Genomic DNA, 17,260 nt, shown 5'->3' on the forward strand with positions numbered 1-17,260 from the left:
TCCCAGCCGCAGACCCTGCTCAGCCCACTGCCGGCCTAGGTGAACGGAACCCCAAGTTGGCAGCGAGCTGAGCAGGCTGGCGGTGTAAGATCTGCATTTTAATTTAATTTTAAATGATGCTTCTTAAACATTTTGAAAGCCATATTTACTTTACATACAATAGTTTAGTTACATAATATAGACTTATAGAAAGAGACCTTATAAAAACGTTAAAATGTATTACTAGCACGCGAAACCTTAAATTAGAGTGAATAAATGAAAGGTTGCCACTTCTGAAAGGTTGCCGACCCCTGATCTAGCTACATAATCACATACTGGCACAAAAAGGGTAGAAGACATCAAGTAGCCAGTCTGCCCCATCTTCAGTCCTGGAGTGGCTTAAAGCCAGCTGGGAGCTGTCTCAACTTACAGCAGCCGAGACTGCCAGAGAGCAACACACTCCAGAAAGGAACCTTCCCCCACCTCCCCAAATAAAATAAAATAAAATAAAATAAATAAGTAAAAGGGTGGAAAGTGGGAAGACCAGTGGTATAAGAACCAGCTATACTAGCTGGATAACTACTCTCATGCTTCAGGAATCCTTAGTTGAGGAGATATAGGGGCTTTCCACTGAGTCACACAAGGGACATCTGGATGCTATTTTTATCACAGCACCAATCTTTTTTTAGATAGCATAACATGTGTGCAAAGCAACTCCAGCAGCAAGAGTTATTGGTCCCAAGAAGCTATGTGAAAAGACCTTACTCTTCTCACCCAGGGGAAAACTGAACTCAACTGTTCAAATCTTTGGGCCATCTTCAAGTACCTTCTCACAGTATCAAGAGCCCACATGAAAACTGCCTCAGTTTATAGTGTTTTACAGAGGTACTTACTGCTGGTAGTAGAGACTGCATGTTTTGATTGGAGTCTGCTATAGTGGCTAGGTAGACCAAGTTTGTATGCAACATCTGCTGATACCTAGCAAAATGAACAGAGCAAGACAGGTCCAAAAAAAATGCTAAGGACACAATAATATTTAAATTCACCTCCTTTCAATTTAAATACATAGGGAGAGTGAACTCTGATTTCAGTACATCAAGAAATTATGGGGATAGTTCTAGGAATCCCAAGCTTTCCACATTTCCCTGCCCCCCATGTTTTGACAATTCCCTTGCAAAAGTACTGGAACCACTACGGCACATTCTCCTAGTAACTATTACAGAAGCAGCAACAGAGTGACCTTGTTCTTGTCTGTTTCATGCCCTGCTCCAGTTGAGTTACCCAGGAAATGTGTTGTGTATGAGCCCCTACATGACCATTTGATGCTGCTTGAGGCATGTATTAGCGACAAACAGCTCATTTCTCTCTCCTTCTGATGCATCTAGCAGCAAAAGATCATACCTATATATCAATCATATAATCAGAATAAGCAGCATATAATCAGGGCCCCATGTATTCCACAATTGCAAAATCACAAAGAATTCAATCCTTGCTGCAGAATAGTGCTCTAGTATCTTAACTTCCTTTTCTTAAAGCGAAATTATATTTTTAATCTTGGTTGCAAAGATAATCTTGAAAGCATGACCAGCATATAAGCCAATATCTATTGGAGTCTGCAAAAAGCCTCAAACTTGGCTCATAGGTGTGGACACCCTCAGTCATCTCACTCAGGATCCCATGGCTGAAAGACTCTGGAATTTGGCAATTTTCCAAGATACCACAGAATTCAGCATTTTGCTGCAGAATTTGTTGTCCAACAGGAATAAGAATGAAGTGTATTTAATGTGGATACAATAAATTAATACTGAGGCAGAATATGGCCCCATTGTAACACAGAGAACAGACGACCTTGTAGAGTGCTTCCCCAGTAGCCCAGAAGTGGGATTGAAAATCAGAAATCAATTTCACACTTAAAGTTTACATGTAGAGGCACAGGCATAATCCTTTTTTGGGATGATGCTCACCCAGGGATGTGGAGCAATCCTGACAGGAAAGGGAGCTGGCCTATTGGCAAGAAGCAGCTCATGACCACACCATGCCCTTCACTCATGGCCTATCCATGCTTGCAAGTACCATTAAGTTAATGCATTAAGATTTCTGTTGGAATGCTTCTAACCAAAAGATCAGCACTGGCTCACTTTAGAGCAGTGGTTCTCAGTCTTTTGTACCGGTGACTCCTTTCACATAGCAGCCTCTGAATGCGGCCCTCATAAACATATAAAAAAAATGTTTTTAATTTAACACCATTATAAATACCGGAGGCAAACGGGGTTTGAGGTGGAGGCTGACAGTTCACAATCCCCCATGTAATAACCTTGCGACCCCCTGAGGGGTCCTGACTCCCAGTTTGAGAACCCCTGGTCTAGAGGATGCATCCAAGCCTTCTTCGTCAAACATCAGGCTTGTCATGATACATGGCCTTTTAGGCAGAGATTGGCTGCTTTGGGATAGGTGGAAGAGTATGAAGTTCTTGGATATGTCCCCAAAACAGCCTTCAGAATAGTGTCAGCTCCTCTCCCTACTACTTTGAATTATTAGGGAAGGTGTGAACCATGTAATCGAACTCCTCCCCAAAGTAATCAAAGCACTGACACACACAATAGAAAAGTCTATACATTTTTATTATGAAATCCCTTTTTACCCTACATTACTGTTACTGTATGCTAATAAATTAAAGGCAGTATTTCAATATTTCTAGAGGAAGTTTTAATGATATTCATATACTCGTTTAAAGGTGCACTATCATTAGCAGTGTTTTTGTATGTTCGCTAGCACAGTTCTCCAGTGAGCTGATCTAAACAGATTGGGTTTCCAGTTAAATTACCGATATCACCAGGTACAAAATACATTTAGATTAAAATCTTACTGAGAGCATTCTGAGGTCTTTCCTTTGTTCTGATAGTCCATTATACACTGAATAAGATGATTATTTTCATCCAACATCTGAAATAATAAAATAGAAGTCAGGAATAAGTTTCACACCCTTTTAATGTAAGTGAACTAAAACTGAGACCAATCTCTGCTATCTACATCACATCACCATTGAACAAGTGCTTTTAAAAAAATTGTTTCTTATTTTGTTTTGCACAGACATCATTTGTAGAACTTTTCCCTCCTCCTATTCTTTTAATTCTCCGTTTGTTTTATGGCTTTTAGTTTAGGGTTTTGGATTTAAGTCACTGCTATAGTTAAGGCTCCAAAAACATTTTCTTTCTAATTCCTATTCTTCCCTTGCCACAATTTTCTATAAGTTTCCAAAAGTTTCATTTTCCAAGTTTGGTTTCTGTTCAGAAATTTGTTTTAAATAGCTTAGACAAAAAAAAGTTTCCCTTCTCCTATTATGAAATGCCAGTGATTTGAAAAGAATAGCAACAGCAATGGGCAGAAAATTGAATGTTACTTCAAAACAGACCTCACTGCCTTTTAAAATTAGATTTGATTAACATATGAGCTTTTAGCACAATTGCACTCTATGAGCATAGAAAATTATATACATTATTCTCTATCACATTTTAGAAGTATTCAAGATTGTGAATACATGTGTAACTAACTTACTTTTTAGTAAAAAAAAAGTTATAGTCACATAAATGAAAGAGGCACACTTCCTAATTTTCCACAAAATGGATTTCTTGTGAACTTCCCATGGTGTCCAAGACATCATTTTGGAGGTATCTGCAGGCAAATAGTATCTTATGTTTACCCCAAAAAGGGAGAAGAGCCACTGCCAGAGATTCCATTGAGACCATTAAGGACTTAGTGATTATCGATTTTATGTGGAAGGCGCTCAGATACTACACTACTATAAGACCCTAAAATCGATTTTTGAAACATTTCCTATATAAAGGATATTGAACTCGTACAATTAAGCAAACAGAAGTCAGGGAATGACAGTTAAAATTGCATGTGTACTGCTGCAGCTGCGCCACTGTAAGGGAGAGCTCTCTCCTGATGGCACAATTAAACCATCCCCAATGAGCAGCGGTAGCTATGTAGGCATGAGGGGAGAGCGTTTCCTGCTGACAAAGTGCTGTCCACACCCGTGTTTTTGTCAGCGAAACTTATGTCAGTCAGGGGTGTGGTTTTTTACACCCCTGGTCGACAAATTTTTACCGACAAAAATGCTAGTATAACCATAACCTTAAATATAAGTATCTTGCTTCCCACCCCATTTCTTGTTTACTTACACAAGAACATACCAAAGCAGTGGCAGTGCCTAGAGACCCAAGTCCCAAGCCTCTACTCAAACCATAATCCCACTTCATTAATATGCAAAAAAAAAAAAATTAAAAAATCTTAATAAAACTAAGTTTAGAAACTGCAGTTTTGACTTACCTCACCAATGAACACTAGACAAAGACCAAAATTATAAAAAAATTACTTATCCACAAAGGTGAAGTATGACAATTAGCTAATGAATACGTCTCACGTATAGAGTTAATTGTCTGACATATTACCCCAATTAGAAAGACATGGCGGGGGGGAGGAGGAGGAAAGAGGAGTAATCTCTTTTATTGGACCAACTTCTCTTGGTGAGAGAGACAAGCTTTCAAGACATAGAATGTTCTTTTTCACATCTGGGAAAGGTATTTCCACCCCCCAAACCTGCATCCCCAACTCCTCCACAGGCCCACCCCCTCATCCCGCATCCCCACNTGAACAAGCGGCGGAACAGACCCATCCCCCAATCCTGTATCCCCCACTCCCTCATCCTGCATCCCCCACCACCCACAGGCACCTCCACATGTCCACCGCCCAATCCTGCATCCCCCCCATCCTGCATCCCCACCCCCCCATCCTGCATCCCCGCAGCCCACACACTCTCGCCCCTAGCACCACAGCCCAGCCCAGCCCTTTACCCTCTGCCCTCAGACCCAGCGTGTTCCCAGCCCCGCCAGTCACCGCCCCCCGGCCGGGCCGGAAGCAGCCCCGACTCGGGCCTGGCCCCTCCCTCACCTTCTGGATGGCGGCCGGCGTGATCTCGCCCTTCCCCCGCTGCCTCGGGGCCGCGAATGCCACCGACATGTCGTGTCCCTGCGCGCAGAAGGCTCCAGCGCCCGGGCCGCGGACGAAGGAGCGGCGGGAGAAAACAGCGATCCGAGAAGAACATTCACCACCGCGAGGGGGAGGGGGCGTGACGGCTCGTGAGGCCAGCCCATCCCGATCGCGAAGAGGGGGAAATAAGCCTCCCTACCACTACCCCCCGTCCTCTGACCGCAGGTGGCAGCGCTAGCGACACTGGGACTCGCTCGCTCCGCTTAGCGAGAACGGCTCTACTGACAGGGAGAGCCCTCTTGACTGCTTTAAACGCTTCCTCTTCGTTACACATTCCGCCGCCCCCCCGCGATTATGGTACATTCCTACCCAGAGCTCTCAGCCTGAGACTGGCTGTAAGTGGTACGGCCGGGAGCAGGGGGAGCCCGAAGTGCTCACTTTACAGGGGAGGCGAGTTCCACCCTGGCCCCAGCTTTGGTTTCGCCCACTCATTAGGCTCCTGGCCGGGGCAGTCAGGGGCCTGTGCAAACAGCCGAGGGGGAAGGAGTCTGGGGAGGTGCGGGATGCTGCCGTTTGGGTCTGTTCCGCCGCTTGTTCAGCCTCCCGGGAACGCTCCATCGACTCCACTAATGCGGGGTTAAAGCCGCTATAAAGAATCCGGCTGGGAAGCTGCAGCTGTGACACTTCAACGTGTGCAAGGACACAGCTGGTGTTATTTTGGAACTGACTTACCCATAATTTAGTTGCCAGAACCGATATACAAAACGTATCAAGGAACAACCCTATATGGAATTAGATTACATTGCTAAATCTCTCCGAACACCTTGGGCTGATTCAAATAAAACTGGTTTAGTTTCTTTACTTATTATCTTAGCCAATAAATCCAAGTGCACTACCACCCAGTGCTGCTTTACTTCTGAAGCAAAACTTGCTAAAACTACCTTAGTTTAATGTGCTACAGAAAAAAATTACTAATTAAAACTCTTAGCCCTGATTCTGCAATAATACCTGTGTTTGAAAGCCCCCAGAAATAAACCAATCCATAAAGTAAGATGATTCTTTACTAAATTAGCAGGACAGAAAGGATGCAAAGATTGTAGACACAAGTATAAGATGCTAGTTGCAAATGAGAGCAGAGAATTTCCAAACTATAGGTTTAGGAAATAGTTTCTTTTTAAGTCAACTGCTGTTTGGGGAGGAAATAGTCTTAGGCCATGTCTATACCCAGCAGTGCAGCTGTACCAGTACAGTACACCACTGCAGCGCATATGGTGAAGATACTCTGTGCTGACAGGAAAGAGCTCTCCTGTCAGCATTAAAAAAAAACAAAAACATCTCCATGAGTGGCATAAGCTACATAAGAAAGAGAGCTGTACACCCTAACTCATGTTAGTATAACTTACGTTGCTCTGAGGGTAGAATAGTCACATACTTAGACCAGGAGTAAGCAACCTTTCAGAAGTGGTGTGCCAAGTCTCCATTTTTTCACTCTGATTTAAGGTTTTGCGTGCCAGTAATACATTTTAACATTTTTTAGAAGATCTCTTTCTATAAGTCTATAATATATAACTAAACTATTGTTGTATGTAAAGTAAATAAGGTTTTTTAAATGTTTAAGAAGCTTCATTTGAAATTATATTAAAATGCAGATCATATCAGTTTAGTGTGATCCATGCCCTTGCTTTTCCTTGCTAAGTCTTCCAATGTCTGACACATATCTGGATACTTTAAGCTGCACACAGGCTTCTGAGAGATCAGTTGTTAACCAGCTCCGAGAGGAACAGGACAGATTTCATGTATGAAAATACCTGTTCAGGTATGTGCATCCAAATGCTGAAAGCATTGCAAATGCAATTTTCTTCACACAGTTACATTTCACTGGCAGGGACATCCAGCAGGTCAGAATAGAGGCCCCATGATCTCTCTTGGTAGCTTCAAGTGCACTCTGCAGATCTCCAAACTTTGATACCCACAATTCTGAGCTTTTTAACTGAATAAGTTACATTTTGAAATCTTCAAGACCCATCCACTGAAATACAGACAAATCCAAGTCACTTTCGTTGAACTTTTCAGGTTTAATTAGAAAAGAAAGCATTGGGCCAAATCGCTGGAAATCTAGAAATTTGTCAGAAAATTCAGATTCCAGTTCTTGCATTGCATGTACATTCCAATCTCATCGACACTGACAATGCAGTGTCGATAGCTTTATGTTTTGGAAGTAGTGGAAAGTCAAAGTTTAAATATCCTGAGGAAAACACTGCTAGTTTTACAACAAATGCCTTCCAGACTTCATAAAGATCCAGAGCAGTTTGCCCTGCACCCTGGAGAAAGAGGTTGAGTTCGTTTAGGTGAATGGTGATGTCAGTTAGAAATACGAGCTTACACAGATATTTGTCATCATCCAGTTCAGGGTAGTTTTGACCTTTTTCTGAGAAAAAGGTCTTGATTGCATCAAAACAGTTTACAAAGCACACCAAACCTTGACACGACTTAGCCATCGAATGTTGCTGTGAAGTGGAATGTCATTATAAGCACTGTCCATTTCTTCTAGCAGTGCTTGAAACTGCCTGAGTGTCAAAGCAGATTGAGCAACAAGGAAGTTCACAATTCACTCCACTGTATTCCTCACATTATTAAGCTCTAAATTAGAAATTTTAGCACACAGGTTTTCTTGATGGTTGATACAGTGAAATTTGACTGCCGGGTGGCCAATTTGATCTTCAAGTAACTTTACAAATCCCTTCTGTTTTCTGACCATGGCAGGCGCACCATTTGTTGTCTCACAAAATATTTTTGATGTCAACTCCTTGTTCTTCAAAATGGTTTACAAAACTTTCCACTATATCTTCCCACTTAGTTGTGCAGAGCCCACCCCCCAGCCCCGCCAGGACCTGGGCAGTGCAAGTGCCACTGAAAATCAGCTCGCATGCCGCCTTTTACAAACATGCCATAGGTTGCCTATCCCTGCCTTAGTCTGTCATTCTCACAGGCCTGTTCTTCCTTACCTATTGTGTTGTGGTGTTGTCTTGGGAGTTCTTCACATGGTTTCTTTGGGGTGGTTTTGGTCAGTGTCTTTTGATGGATGATTTCTGCTTTTTGGGTGACAATACATAATACCACACCAAGAAGTATAAGCAAGTCTGCTCTCAGACATTGATTATTGCTCTCCTTCAGCTGGTTGCTGGGTCAGATCCTTGGCTCACTGTTTAGACCACTCTCCTCAAGCACTGGCCCCACTGGTTCTCAGGAGCAGCCCAGCCACCATGCAGGCATGCTGCTGACCACCTACTAACCTACTCTCACCATTTCAGTCCTACTCTGGGCTGGCCTCTTTCCTCAGCTTCTGTTCTCCCAGGATTTAACTGTAACTACCCATCAGGTCCTTTTACCTATTTTTTTCCGCCACAGCCAGTTCCCAGCAGCTTACAGGCATCAGTCTATCACATTTCCTTACTACTCCTCTCTCTCTCTCTCTGGGTCTGCTTCTCTCTGCTCCTACCAGAATGGGATTCTATCTTCAGCTTATACAGTGCCTTCTATTGTCTTGATACTGATCTGGCTTGCTGCCCTTTCCAGAAAAAGCTTTGGCTCAATCCTTTCACTCCAGGTCATTCTAAGGAGGGAGAGTAATGCCTATTAATGATTCAGCAGCTTCATTACACATGTCTAGGTTTTTATGTGTCACTCAGCACCATGGTATCTTTTTAGTTTCTTTCCCCCTCTCCCACTCAGTTTTAGTATTATTGTGGGAAAGCAAAAATCAGAAGAAAACCTCTCTTTTGACATTTTGTTCTGAAGGTGGTGAGAGTGATAGTCACTCTGATGTATTCTGGGAGTGAGCGCTGCACTTATGGGATAACTGCCAAGATAGCTCAATGCCCAGATTGACTTCAGGTTTAGAGCAGTGATACCTCCGTGGTTCAGGAGCCAAGCTAGCAATCAACATTACTCAAAAGAACCACAGTAGTGTGACTTTATTGTTTCATTTACTATAATACTATATATACTGTTTACATATGAATGATTGGCGAAATATGTATATATAAAAATAAAATTCTCACAACAGAATGACTGACCAACTATTTTATCGACTACAGTTGGTTAATAACATAGTAAAAGCATCCTAATTAGTTAATAATTAACCAAAGTTATTAAATCACACAGTGTGTTAATATTACATGCTGGAAAGAGACACAGGAGATGCATTAAAGAGCCACTTGTGGCTCCAGAGTCTCAATTTGAGTATCACTAGTTTAGAGAGTCCATTCCTGAAAAATTCTAGAGGTCATGAGTGCATAGATCACTGTGGCCAAATCAGATTCTGATAGAAGAGAGTGAAGTTACCTAGACAGCTGTAAATGGAATTTTTTTTTAAAAGCAGCTGCAGTTATTTGGGCCTCAAAAAAAATAAAATAAAATACTAAGGCATTCAGGAGGATCCCAAGTCAGCAGGCTATGCTGACAATTGAAGGGCCAAGGCCCTTGATGGAAGTTAGACACTGACAAGTCTTCAAAATGCTTTCTTCTGCCCGCACCCATATCCTGCTTCAGGGCCTACTGCAGGATTCTTCTGTGCTTTTTTAACTGATCACCACCTCCTAGGGCTGTCTGCCTGGAGACACTTTTTCTTCAGCAGGTTACCTCTGGCCTGCCCAAGACTCTAGCAATCTTTCCCAGGAAACTTCCTGCTGCTTTTGCTCCCCCTTTCTATTGACTGCTGACTCTTACAGCCCTTGGTGCTGCCCTGCCCTCTTAATTGACCAAACTGGACCTGCTTCTTTTAAAGGGCCAGCCATCCTGTGACAATGTTGGATGTTGAAGTGCAGAGCTAGATACCATCCACATATTGGTCACTTGGAACCTATGCTGTCACCTCATACGCTCCCATGTTTTGATATAAGTTGTGAATAGGATGTAGGGGAGGGGACTGAGCCTTGGGGGATTCCTCAAGTGAAGACCTAAGATGCAAGTAGTTGCTTATCACAACCCTCTGAGGCTGGTCCAAAATAAAGTATTGGAACCATTTCAGTGCATTCCCCATCATCCTTGTTACATCTCAAATGTGGGAAAGCAATATTTGGTGGTCAACAGTATCAAATGTTGCAGAGAGGTCCATGAATAAGAGTTTATGCAACTAATAAACACTTTGTCCTCCACTGCTGACAGTTTTATTGTAAAACTATCTGTACCCCTTTCTCTAGGATAGTTTTACATTCACAATGTTAATGTCAAGGTTGCTGAAGGGTTTTCTCATTTATTAACAGCAATGGCATTTGATTTAACTGTAAGTTTATGGAAAACACAGTAGCCCCCTATTTTAACAGGGGGAAATATTATACACCAACTAGATTTAAATAATGGCACAGGCTCATACAGGCAAGGAAATAGCTATAGTGGAAATGTATGACATGTCTCAGAACACATAACCACAACAGGGTGTCTCCTTTATGTCTTTCTTAATGCGCTGCAATATGTCTTGGTTTTGGGGAACATATGGTACATTTTCTCCTTAATTGTGCATTTCTTTGCTTTTGTGAATTCGTCACAACCTTAACATTATTTAATTGTAATTCTGATACGTAAGTCTAGATCACCACCAAGTGTTTCAAACAGCAAACAAACATATGATCCTGCTCTTTCTACACCTCTTTTCCAGCTCCACTTTTGAGCATTTACTCCCTTTATTGTTAAGAGGATTTTGAGGTTTTACATATTTTGGATGAAGGCGATGAACCACTTATTATAAAGGTACTTTCACCCCCTGTCTTTCACTCCTCTTCCCAGAGCCACAGGGAGAGAGGCTGTTCTCTGGAGGCAAGTCTCAAGGACAACAAAGAGAAAGATTCTTACTGAGACGAAGTCAATGGCAGGTCAGAGATGGTTAGCCCCTTCATGATTGGGCCCAAACACCTCATTGCATTGTACTTGATTCATTTTACTTTTGGAGAAATAGAAATCTATAATCTATGCTGATTCTGGCAATGAGACCAGTCTCCCAACAACAGTACTGCCTGCCAAGGATTCTCCTGAAACAAGGAATGCAATATCCTGCCCTCTGTATTAGCTCTATTTCAAGAGCTTATCCAGAACAAAAGAGGAGCCAGACCAGAAGAGGGACCAGGAAAAATTCTCTTTCATAATAAGGAGAACATAAAGCTGTTTGGTCATTGTAACACCCTCATTTTCAAGGTTATGAGGCTGACAATCAGAGTTAGCCAAAGAGAGTGTCAAGGCTATTCCACCTGCTTGTGCCTACTTGGACATAATTGGATGGGAAGGAAATAAGTAATTAGAGGTTTGTTTGCTAGATTTTGTTTTGGTAACTAGGTGCATTTAGATCTTTATAATAGAGCAAGAGGTTGTGTGTGAGGCTTTCTTCAGGTGAGACTGTTTTCTCATCCTATTAAGAAAGATTTTAAAACACACAATATTACCACAGAACAACAGCCACAAATTCTAAGGGAGTAATAGAAATTAAGCAGCAAATGTTGGTAGCTGTGAAAGAAAAAGATCTAAAGATTTTTAGTGTCTCCCCAGTCTAACTGGGTTAGGCTGTGATCCTATTGTGACAAGTTCAGTCATAGATACCCCCTTGGGACTGTCACCTGATATGCTGGAATTACCTCCGAGCAGGTTTTCCCTGCCAGCTTGGGACTCCAGTACCCTGCCTTGTTGAGCCAGACATGCTAGCCCGCTGGAACACAGCCCCAGGGTCTGAACCACACCCCGAAAGCAGTAGCCTTTAACTAAAAACCACTCAGCAGGTTACCTATCTCTAGCACCCAGACACCCAGTTCCCAATGAGATCCAAACCCCAAATAAATCTGTTTTACTCTGTATAAAGCTAATACAGGGTAAACTCATGAATTGTCTGCTCTCTATAACTCTGATAGAGAAATGCACAGCTGTTTGCTCCTCCCAGGTATTAATCACTTACTCTGGGTTAATTAATAAACAAAAAGTAATTTTATTAAGTATAAAAAGTAGGCTTCAAGTGATTCCAAGTAATAACAGACAGAGCAAAGTAAGTAACCAAGCAAAAACACCCACCGCTGCTACCCTCTAGGGCCCTTTAAATTGCCACCTGAGCCCCACTGCTGGAGCCCTGGGGGAGCAGCGGTGGGGCACTGGTGTTGATTTAAAGGGCCGAGGCTGCCAGCTACTACTAATGCAGCAGAGCCCCAGGCCCTTTAAAGCTCCACCAGAGGCCGGGGTCCCCCTCCGATGGTGATTTAAAGTGCCCGGGGCTCTGCTGTGGTAGCGGCAGCTGGAGCACCAGGCCTATTAAATCACCTCCCAGGGGGGTGATTTAACAGGCTCGGGGCTCCCAGCTGCTGTTACCACAGCCCCACCCCCTCCTAAGGGCTCCAGAGTACTGGTAAATCCTTTAAGTTACTTTCATCCCGACCTCAGAGTTCTATTTCATATTTCTAGTTTCAGATACAAGAATGATACATGCAAACAAATAGGATGAACACACACAGTAGATTATAAGCTTTGTAATGATACGTTACAAGAGACCTTTTGGATAAAGCATATTCCAGTTACATCATATTGATAAGCATATCATGCAATATCACACCTGCAACTAGATCTGCTGGTGCAGTGACCTCACTGGGGTTCCTCACAAGTGCACAGGTCCATGCTAGTGAACCCAGTTGTAAAGTAGTGTAGATGTTGTAAAATCAGAAATTGTGTAAAGAAAGTGAATAAGGAAATGTTATTTACTCCTTCACATAACACAAGAATCAGGGGTCACCCAATGAAGTTAATAGGCAGCAGGTTTAAGACAAATAAAAAGAAGTACTTTTGCACACAATGCACAGTCCACCTGCGGAACTCATTCCCAAGGGATGTTGAGAAGGCCAGAATGATAACTGGATTCAAAAAAGGATTAGATAAGTTCATAGAGGATAGGTTCATCAGTGGATATTTGTCAGGGATGCATCCCCATGCTCTTGGTATCCCTAGCCTCTGACTGGCCAAAGCTAGGATTGGATGACAGGGTATGGATCACTTGATAAATGCTCTGTTCTGTTCATTCCCTCTGAAGTACCTGCCATTGGCCACTGTCAGAAAACAGGATAGTGGGCTAGATGGACCATTAGTCTGAGACAATATGGCCATTCTTATAGGGCCTGCATTTTGACTTTTGCCTACTTGAACAGTTGAATTTTAAACATAAGTCTTTAATTAAATTAAATGTTTCTTTAATTAAAAACTTTCCTTTGTTAAACATATATAGTGTGCTGTAGGACAGGCTGCTACCCAGGTATCTCCAGGTCTGTTTTTCTCTTCCAAAAGCCCCAGTAATTCTATTCAAACATTGCAAGTATAAATAGCCCACAGGGTTCATTAAGAAAAAAAAAGAAGCCCTGTGCATATACACTATAACAGAAGTCCCACAACCATAATCCAGAATTCTCCAACTCAGTCCAAGTAGTACATTCAGTTTTGCACAGTCCATCAACACATTAAATACAACTCTCTCTTTAGACTCCCTGAGACCTCTCATGATGTGTCACTCCAAGCCCTCCAGCTGAGGCATTCTCCATCCTGTTACATTCTTACATTTGGTTCTAGTGACCCAGAGACATGGGCAGGCTCATCCCTCCATCACTCCCCAGTCTTCAGCTCTCTCTGCTTCAGCTCAGACTGGGGTGAAAGTGGGCCGCTACGATGTACCGGTAAGAAGCCAATACTGGCAACCCACTGTAAAGCATCCGGACCCCTGGGCAGCGAGGGCCAGGCAGTGTGGATGGGCAGGCTGGGGGAGGCTGACCCCCAGCCCTGCCCCTTCTGCCTGAGGCTCCACCCCTTCCACCCAAAGCCCTGCCCCTTCCAAGGGACAGAGCCAGCCACCATACCAGTAAGAATTTAATATTACTTTCACCCCTGGCTCAGACATCCCCCTCTGTAATTCTCAGCCCTCTCTAGCCATGGCTGTGAGGCCAGGGAAGTTTGTAGGTGACCTCCACCCCACTTGCCACTACCTGCCTACCTTCATCAGCCTGATCTGGCTCTGCTGCTCAACTAGAGAGCATTCAGTGCTTCCTTGTTCAGGTATATCCTCTCCCTGCAGCTCTCAGCCCATGTCTTATGCTGAGCACACACTGTACTTCTCTAGAAACCCCCAGCTTGCTCCTTGAACTCTAGATTCTGCACTTCCTGTAGTCATACTGCTCTCGCTCATTTATAGAGCCTAGGGGCAGCCCCATCCACCTTATTCCATCAAACTAGGGAGGACTTGGACTGGAACAGGAGTGGTGGGCCCAATTTCATTTAAGGGGCCAGCTACCCTGTTACTGAGCACTACATTGCCTGGGGAAACTGCCTTCAATCGTGCTGTGGTTTGACTCTCATGGTGCTTTTTACTTCATAAAAGAAATTATATCAAGAGGGAAAAGTTGTTTTGAACTTGTTCTAGTTATTGACTAGTTACCTCTTGCCTGGTTCTTTCAATTTTGACATTTATGTCTTGCATTGGCCATTGTATGGAATATTAATAAAGAGTAATACTTGAAATATGTCCTGATAATAAAATGAACTACTCAAACAATATTGCACATTACAAAGGTATTGGTGTCTATGCCATCTTCCAGAGAGACAATTACAAAACCAGAGAAAATCATTGTGATGCTAAATTTTGAGTCTGGTATCTAACATGTTAGTTTGCAAATATAAATACTTAGAATAAGAAATGCATGTCATGTTCAACAGTCAGCACAAATGGGAACAAGCAGGGCTGCAGCCGTGAGAAAATCTTTCAGAGCCTTGATTTTATTCTTCAAAGGGGAATCTCCTGCTAGTAGGAACGTATGCTGTAAATAAAAAAAACAATATATAACACTGTCTAATCTAACTCCCCTTAGAGCTGAAAGTTCTATAAAAATTCCTGAAGGTTAACATTTTCTTTCATGACAAGTACGGCAAAGTATTACAGTGCAGTGACTTTTTCACTTGTGTGTGTCAATACAGCTAATCAGAAAAGGTACACATGGGATGGCATCTGTAGCAAGGTCTTGGTGACTTGCTTCCTCCTTTGAAAAACAATAACGCTGTCACAGAGAAGCCTTTCCTGCAGAATTGGCTCCAGGCACCCTTTCCCCTTTATAAGCTATCATCAGCCTTCTGAAGAATCATCACCATTAACGAGAGAGGAAAAAACTTTGAATTACCACAGGACGCTATTCCTACTTTGCCAACACTCATCAGCAATATGCAGCAGCAAGATGGAGTCAGAATGATACCAGATATAAGTTTTCTGTCAGAAGGCCTGATCCTGAATGCAGAGCATCTACAACTACCACTAAAACTGAGTATCACCATCACCAAAAACACTATGATCAAGATCAATTAGGGAACATGCTCATTTAAAGTTATGTAATACTCCCTTCTAACGTTGTTTGGCAACCACCTCTTTGTCTACTGCTTGCGAAAAGAGCAGCCTGCGTAGCTGGTGGAAGCTTGTAACCACCGTGGACCAGCAACCCCTCTATCAACTCCCTGCTCCCCTAAGTTCCCTGTACAGCTGCTGCCCAGCAGGCTAGCATTTGCAGCTGTCCCTCCCCACACTGCCATGTGCTGCTCCTGCTCTATGCCTTGGAGCTGCTCCCTGAGACTCCTGCTTGTTGTGTGGGGGCGGCGGGGAGGGAAGGGAAGAGGGGGGCTAATATCATGGTGTTGGCCCTGCTCCTGCACCCCACTTACTTCATCTTCCATAGACAGGGCCACCTGAACCATTGCCCCAAGAACGGATGGAATGCTGCCCCTTAGCATGTGCCGCCCCAGGCACGTGCTTCCTGGTGCCTAGAGCTGGCCGTGTCCATAGAGCAAGGGGGACACACCAGGACTCAGGATGGAGGGAGCTTGCAGCAGCTGAGGTCTCAGCAAGCTGATCTAATTAACAAGGCAGTGTACTTAAAGGGAAAATGTGCATATCTCTCTCCATTCTTGCTGCCTTGTAGTGTGAGAGAGTTAACCCTTGAAGGCTCAGCCATTTGCTAGTTTTTCATTTAGCAGTAAGGTAAATATCCCACCCTCTGACTCCTCCACCTCTACCTAGCTTCATAATCATTATCACTGTGTACCAGTATTTTATTTTTTGTTTAAATCTTATACTGTGTGTGTGTGTGTGTGTGTGTGTGTGTGTGTGTGTGTGTGTGTGTGTGTGTGTGTGTGTATAATAAAGTCTTTTGTCTGGTGTAAAAAAAAGCAGTATAGTATTATGGGTATTTTCACACTGTGCTCTTTGATTATGGAACTTAATTTCTTTATACACTACAATCTCAGAATCATCGTATATTATTTTTAGGAGAGGATCTTCAATAAATCTATTTCATCTGATAATAAAGGACCAGTAATAAATGGTACAATGAAACACAAAAACAAGAAATACATAGCTATGTTTGACCAAAAATAAATTGCAGAGTTGGTTTTGTCAGCATTAATAATCATGGTGCCATTTCTCTTATATAGTGCCTTGGTGACAAAAAAAGCACAGAAAAGAAAAGAAACAATATACAGTATTCATAATTCTGCAGATATGCTCTGAGTATTACTGTTCTTGAAAGCAGTTTAGAAAATCCTGCTCTATAACTAAAATCTTGATGTGCTGAATGTACATTTATTATTTTCCACTTTAGAAGTCCATAGATCACTTTATTTCCCATTTTCATTATTTATTTATAAAATAGTCTCAGTATTAATTATTATGAACCTGATCCTGCAATCAGATCTGCACAGATGGATAAAATTGCACAATTAGGGTATAAAATGTTATTATTAGTTGTAAGTGACTGAAAATAGGGGAGTTTATGAAGGATTATAACAGGAATCCTTTCCTTCTCAGCCCTCCCTATACACAATATCCAGAGGTTCACTCTGAATCTAAATCTAGAAGTGCAATATATTAACATGTAACAAGCTTTAAAAAGGAACCAAAAAGGACTTATGTAGCATAATGATATCCCATCAAAAGCAGTGCTGTGTCCCTTGTCCTTGACCTACCCTGTGATACCCCGCCCATTTGGTCCAATTCAGCAAGTGATGAGATGGTATGAGGATGAAGTAATTTAAGTCAATGGGACTCCACCAGGGCACAGGATTCATTGTAGGACTGAAGTCAAAGATTCTGAAAATGCAAACACTTATGCCTGTGCTTAACTTTACTGCTAGCTATAGTCCTGTTTTCAATGGTAGTGAAGTTAAGCTCAGGCATAAGTGTTTGCAGGATCAGGGCCAAAGTTAGTAAAAATAGGTGGAATATTTATAAAATTCTCTTTTCCTT

General features: G+C 42.5%; 1 protein-coding gene across 5 annotated transcripts in view; it reads right to left on the reverse strand.

Annotated features, from left to right (window-relative positions):
- The window catches only part of SS18 (SS18 subunit of BAF chromatin remodeling complex), a 64,100-nt gene extending 58,979 nt beyond the window's left edge, over positions 1 to 5,121 (reverse strand). For 2 of the 5 annotated variants that reach the window (XM_032799020.2, XM_032799019.2), the window contains exons 1-3: positions 4,933 to 5,120; positions 2,846 to 2,922; positions 873 to 957 (exon numbers count right to left, since the gene is read on the reverse strand). In XM_032799020.2, the coding sequence (XP_032654911.1) occupies positions 873 to 957; positions 2,846 to 2,922; positions 4,933 to 5,001 (231 nt within the window). In that variant the 5' untranslated portion in view covers positions 5,002 to 5,120. Of the gene's footprint in view, positions 1 to 872; positions 958 to 2,845; positions 2,923 to 4,311; positions 4,611 to 4,932 lie in introns of those variants that run through there. The other 3 variants (XM_032799016.2, XM_032799018.2, XM_032799022.1) reach the window with 3 other exon arrangements.
- Between the last annotated feature and the right edge of the window lie 12,139 nt (positions 5,122 to 17,260).

This window comes from Chelonoidis abingdonii, chromosome 2, assembly GCF_003597395.2.
Source record: "Chelonoidis abingdonii isolate Lonesome George chromosome 2, CheloAbing_2.0, whole genome shotgun sequence".
NCBI classification, from domain to species: Eukaryota; Metazoa; Chordata; order Testudines; family Testudinidae; genus Chelonoidis; species Chelonoidis abingdonii.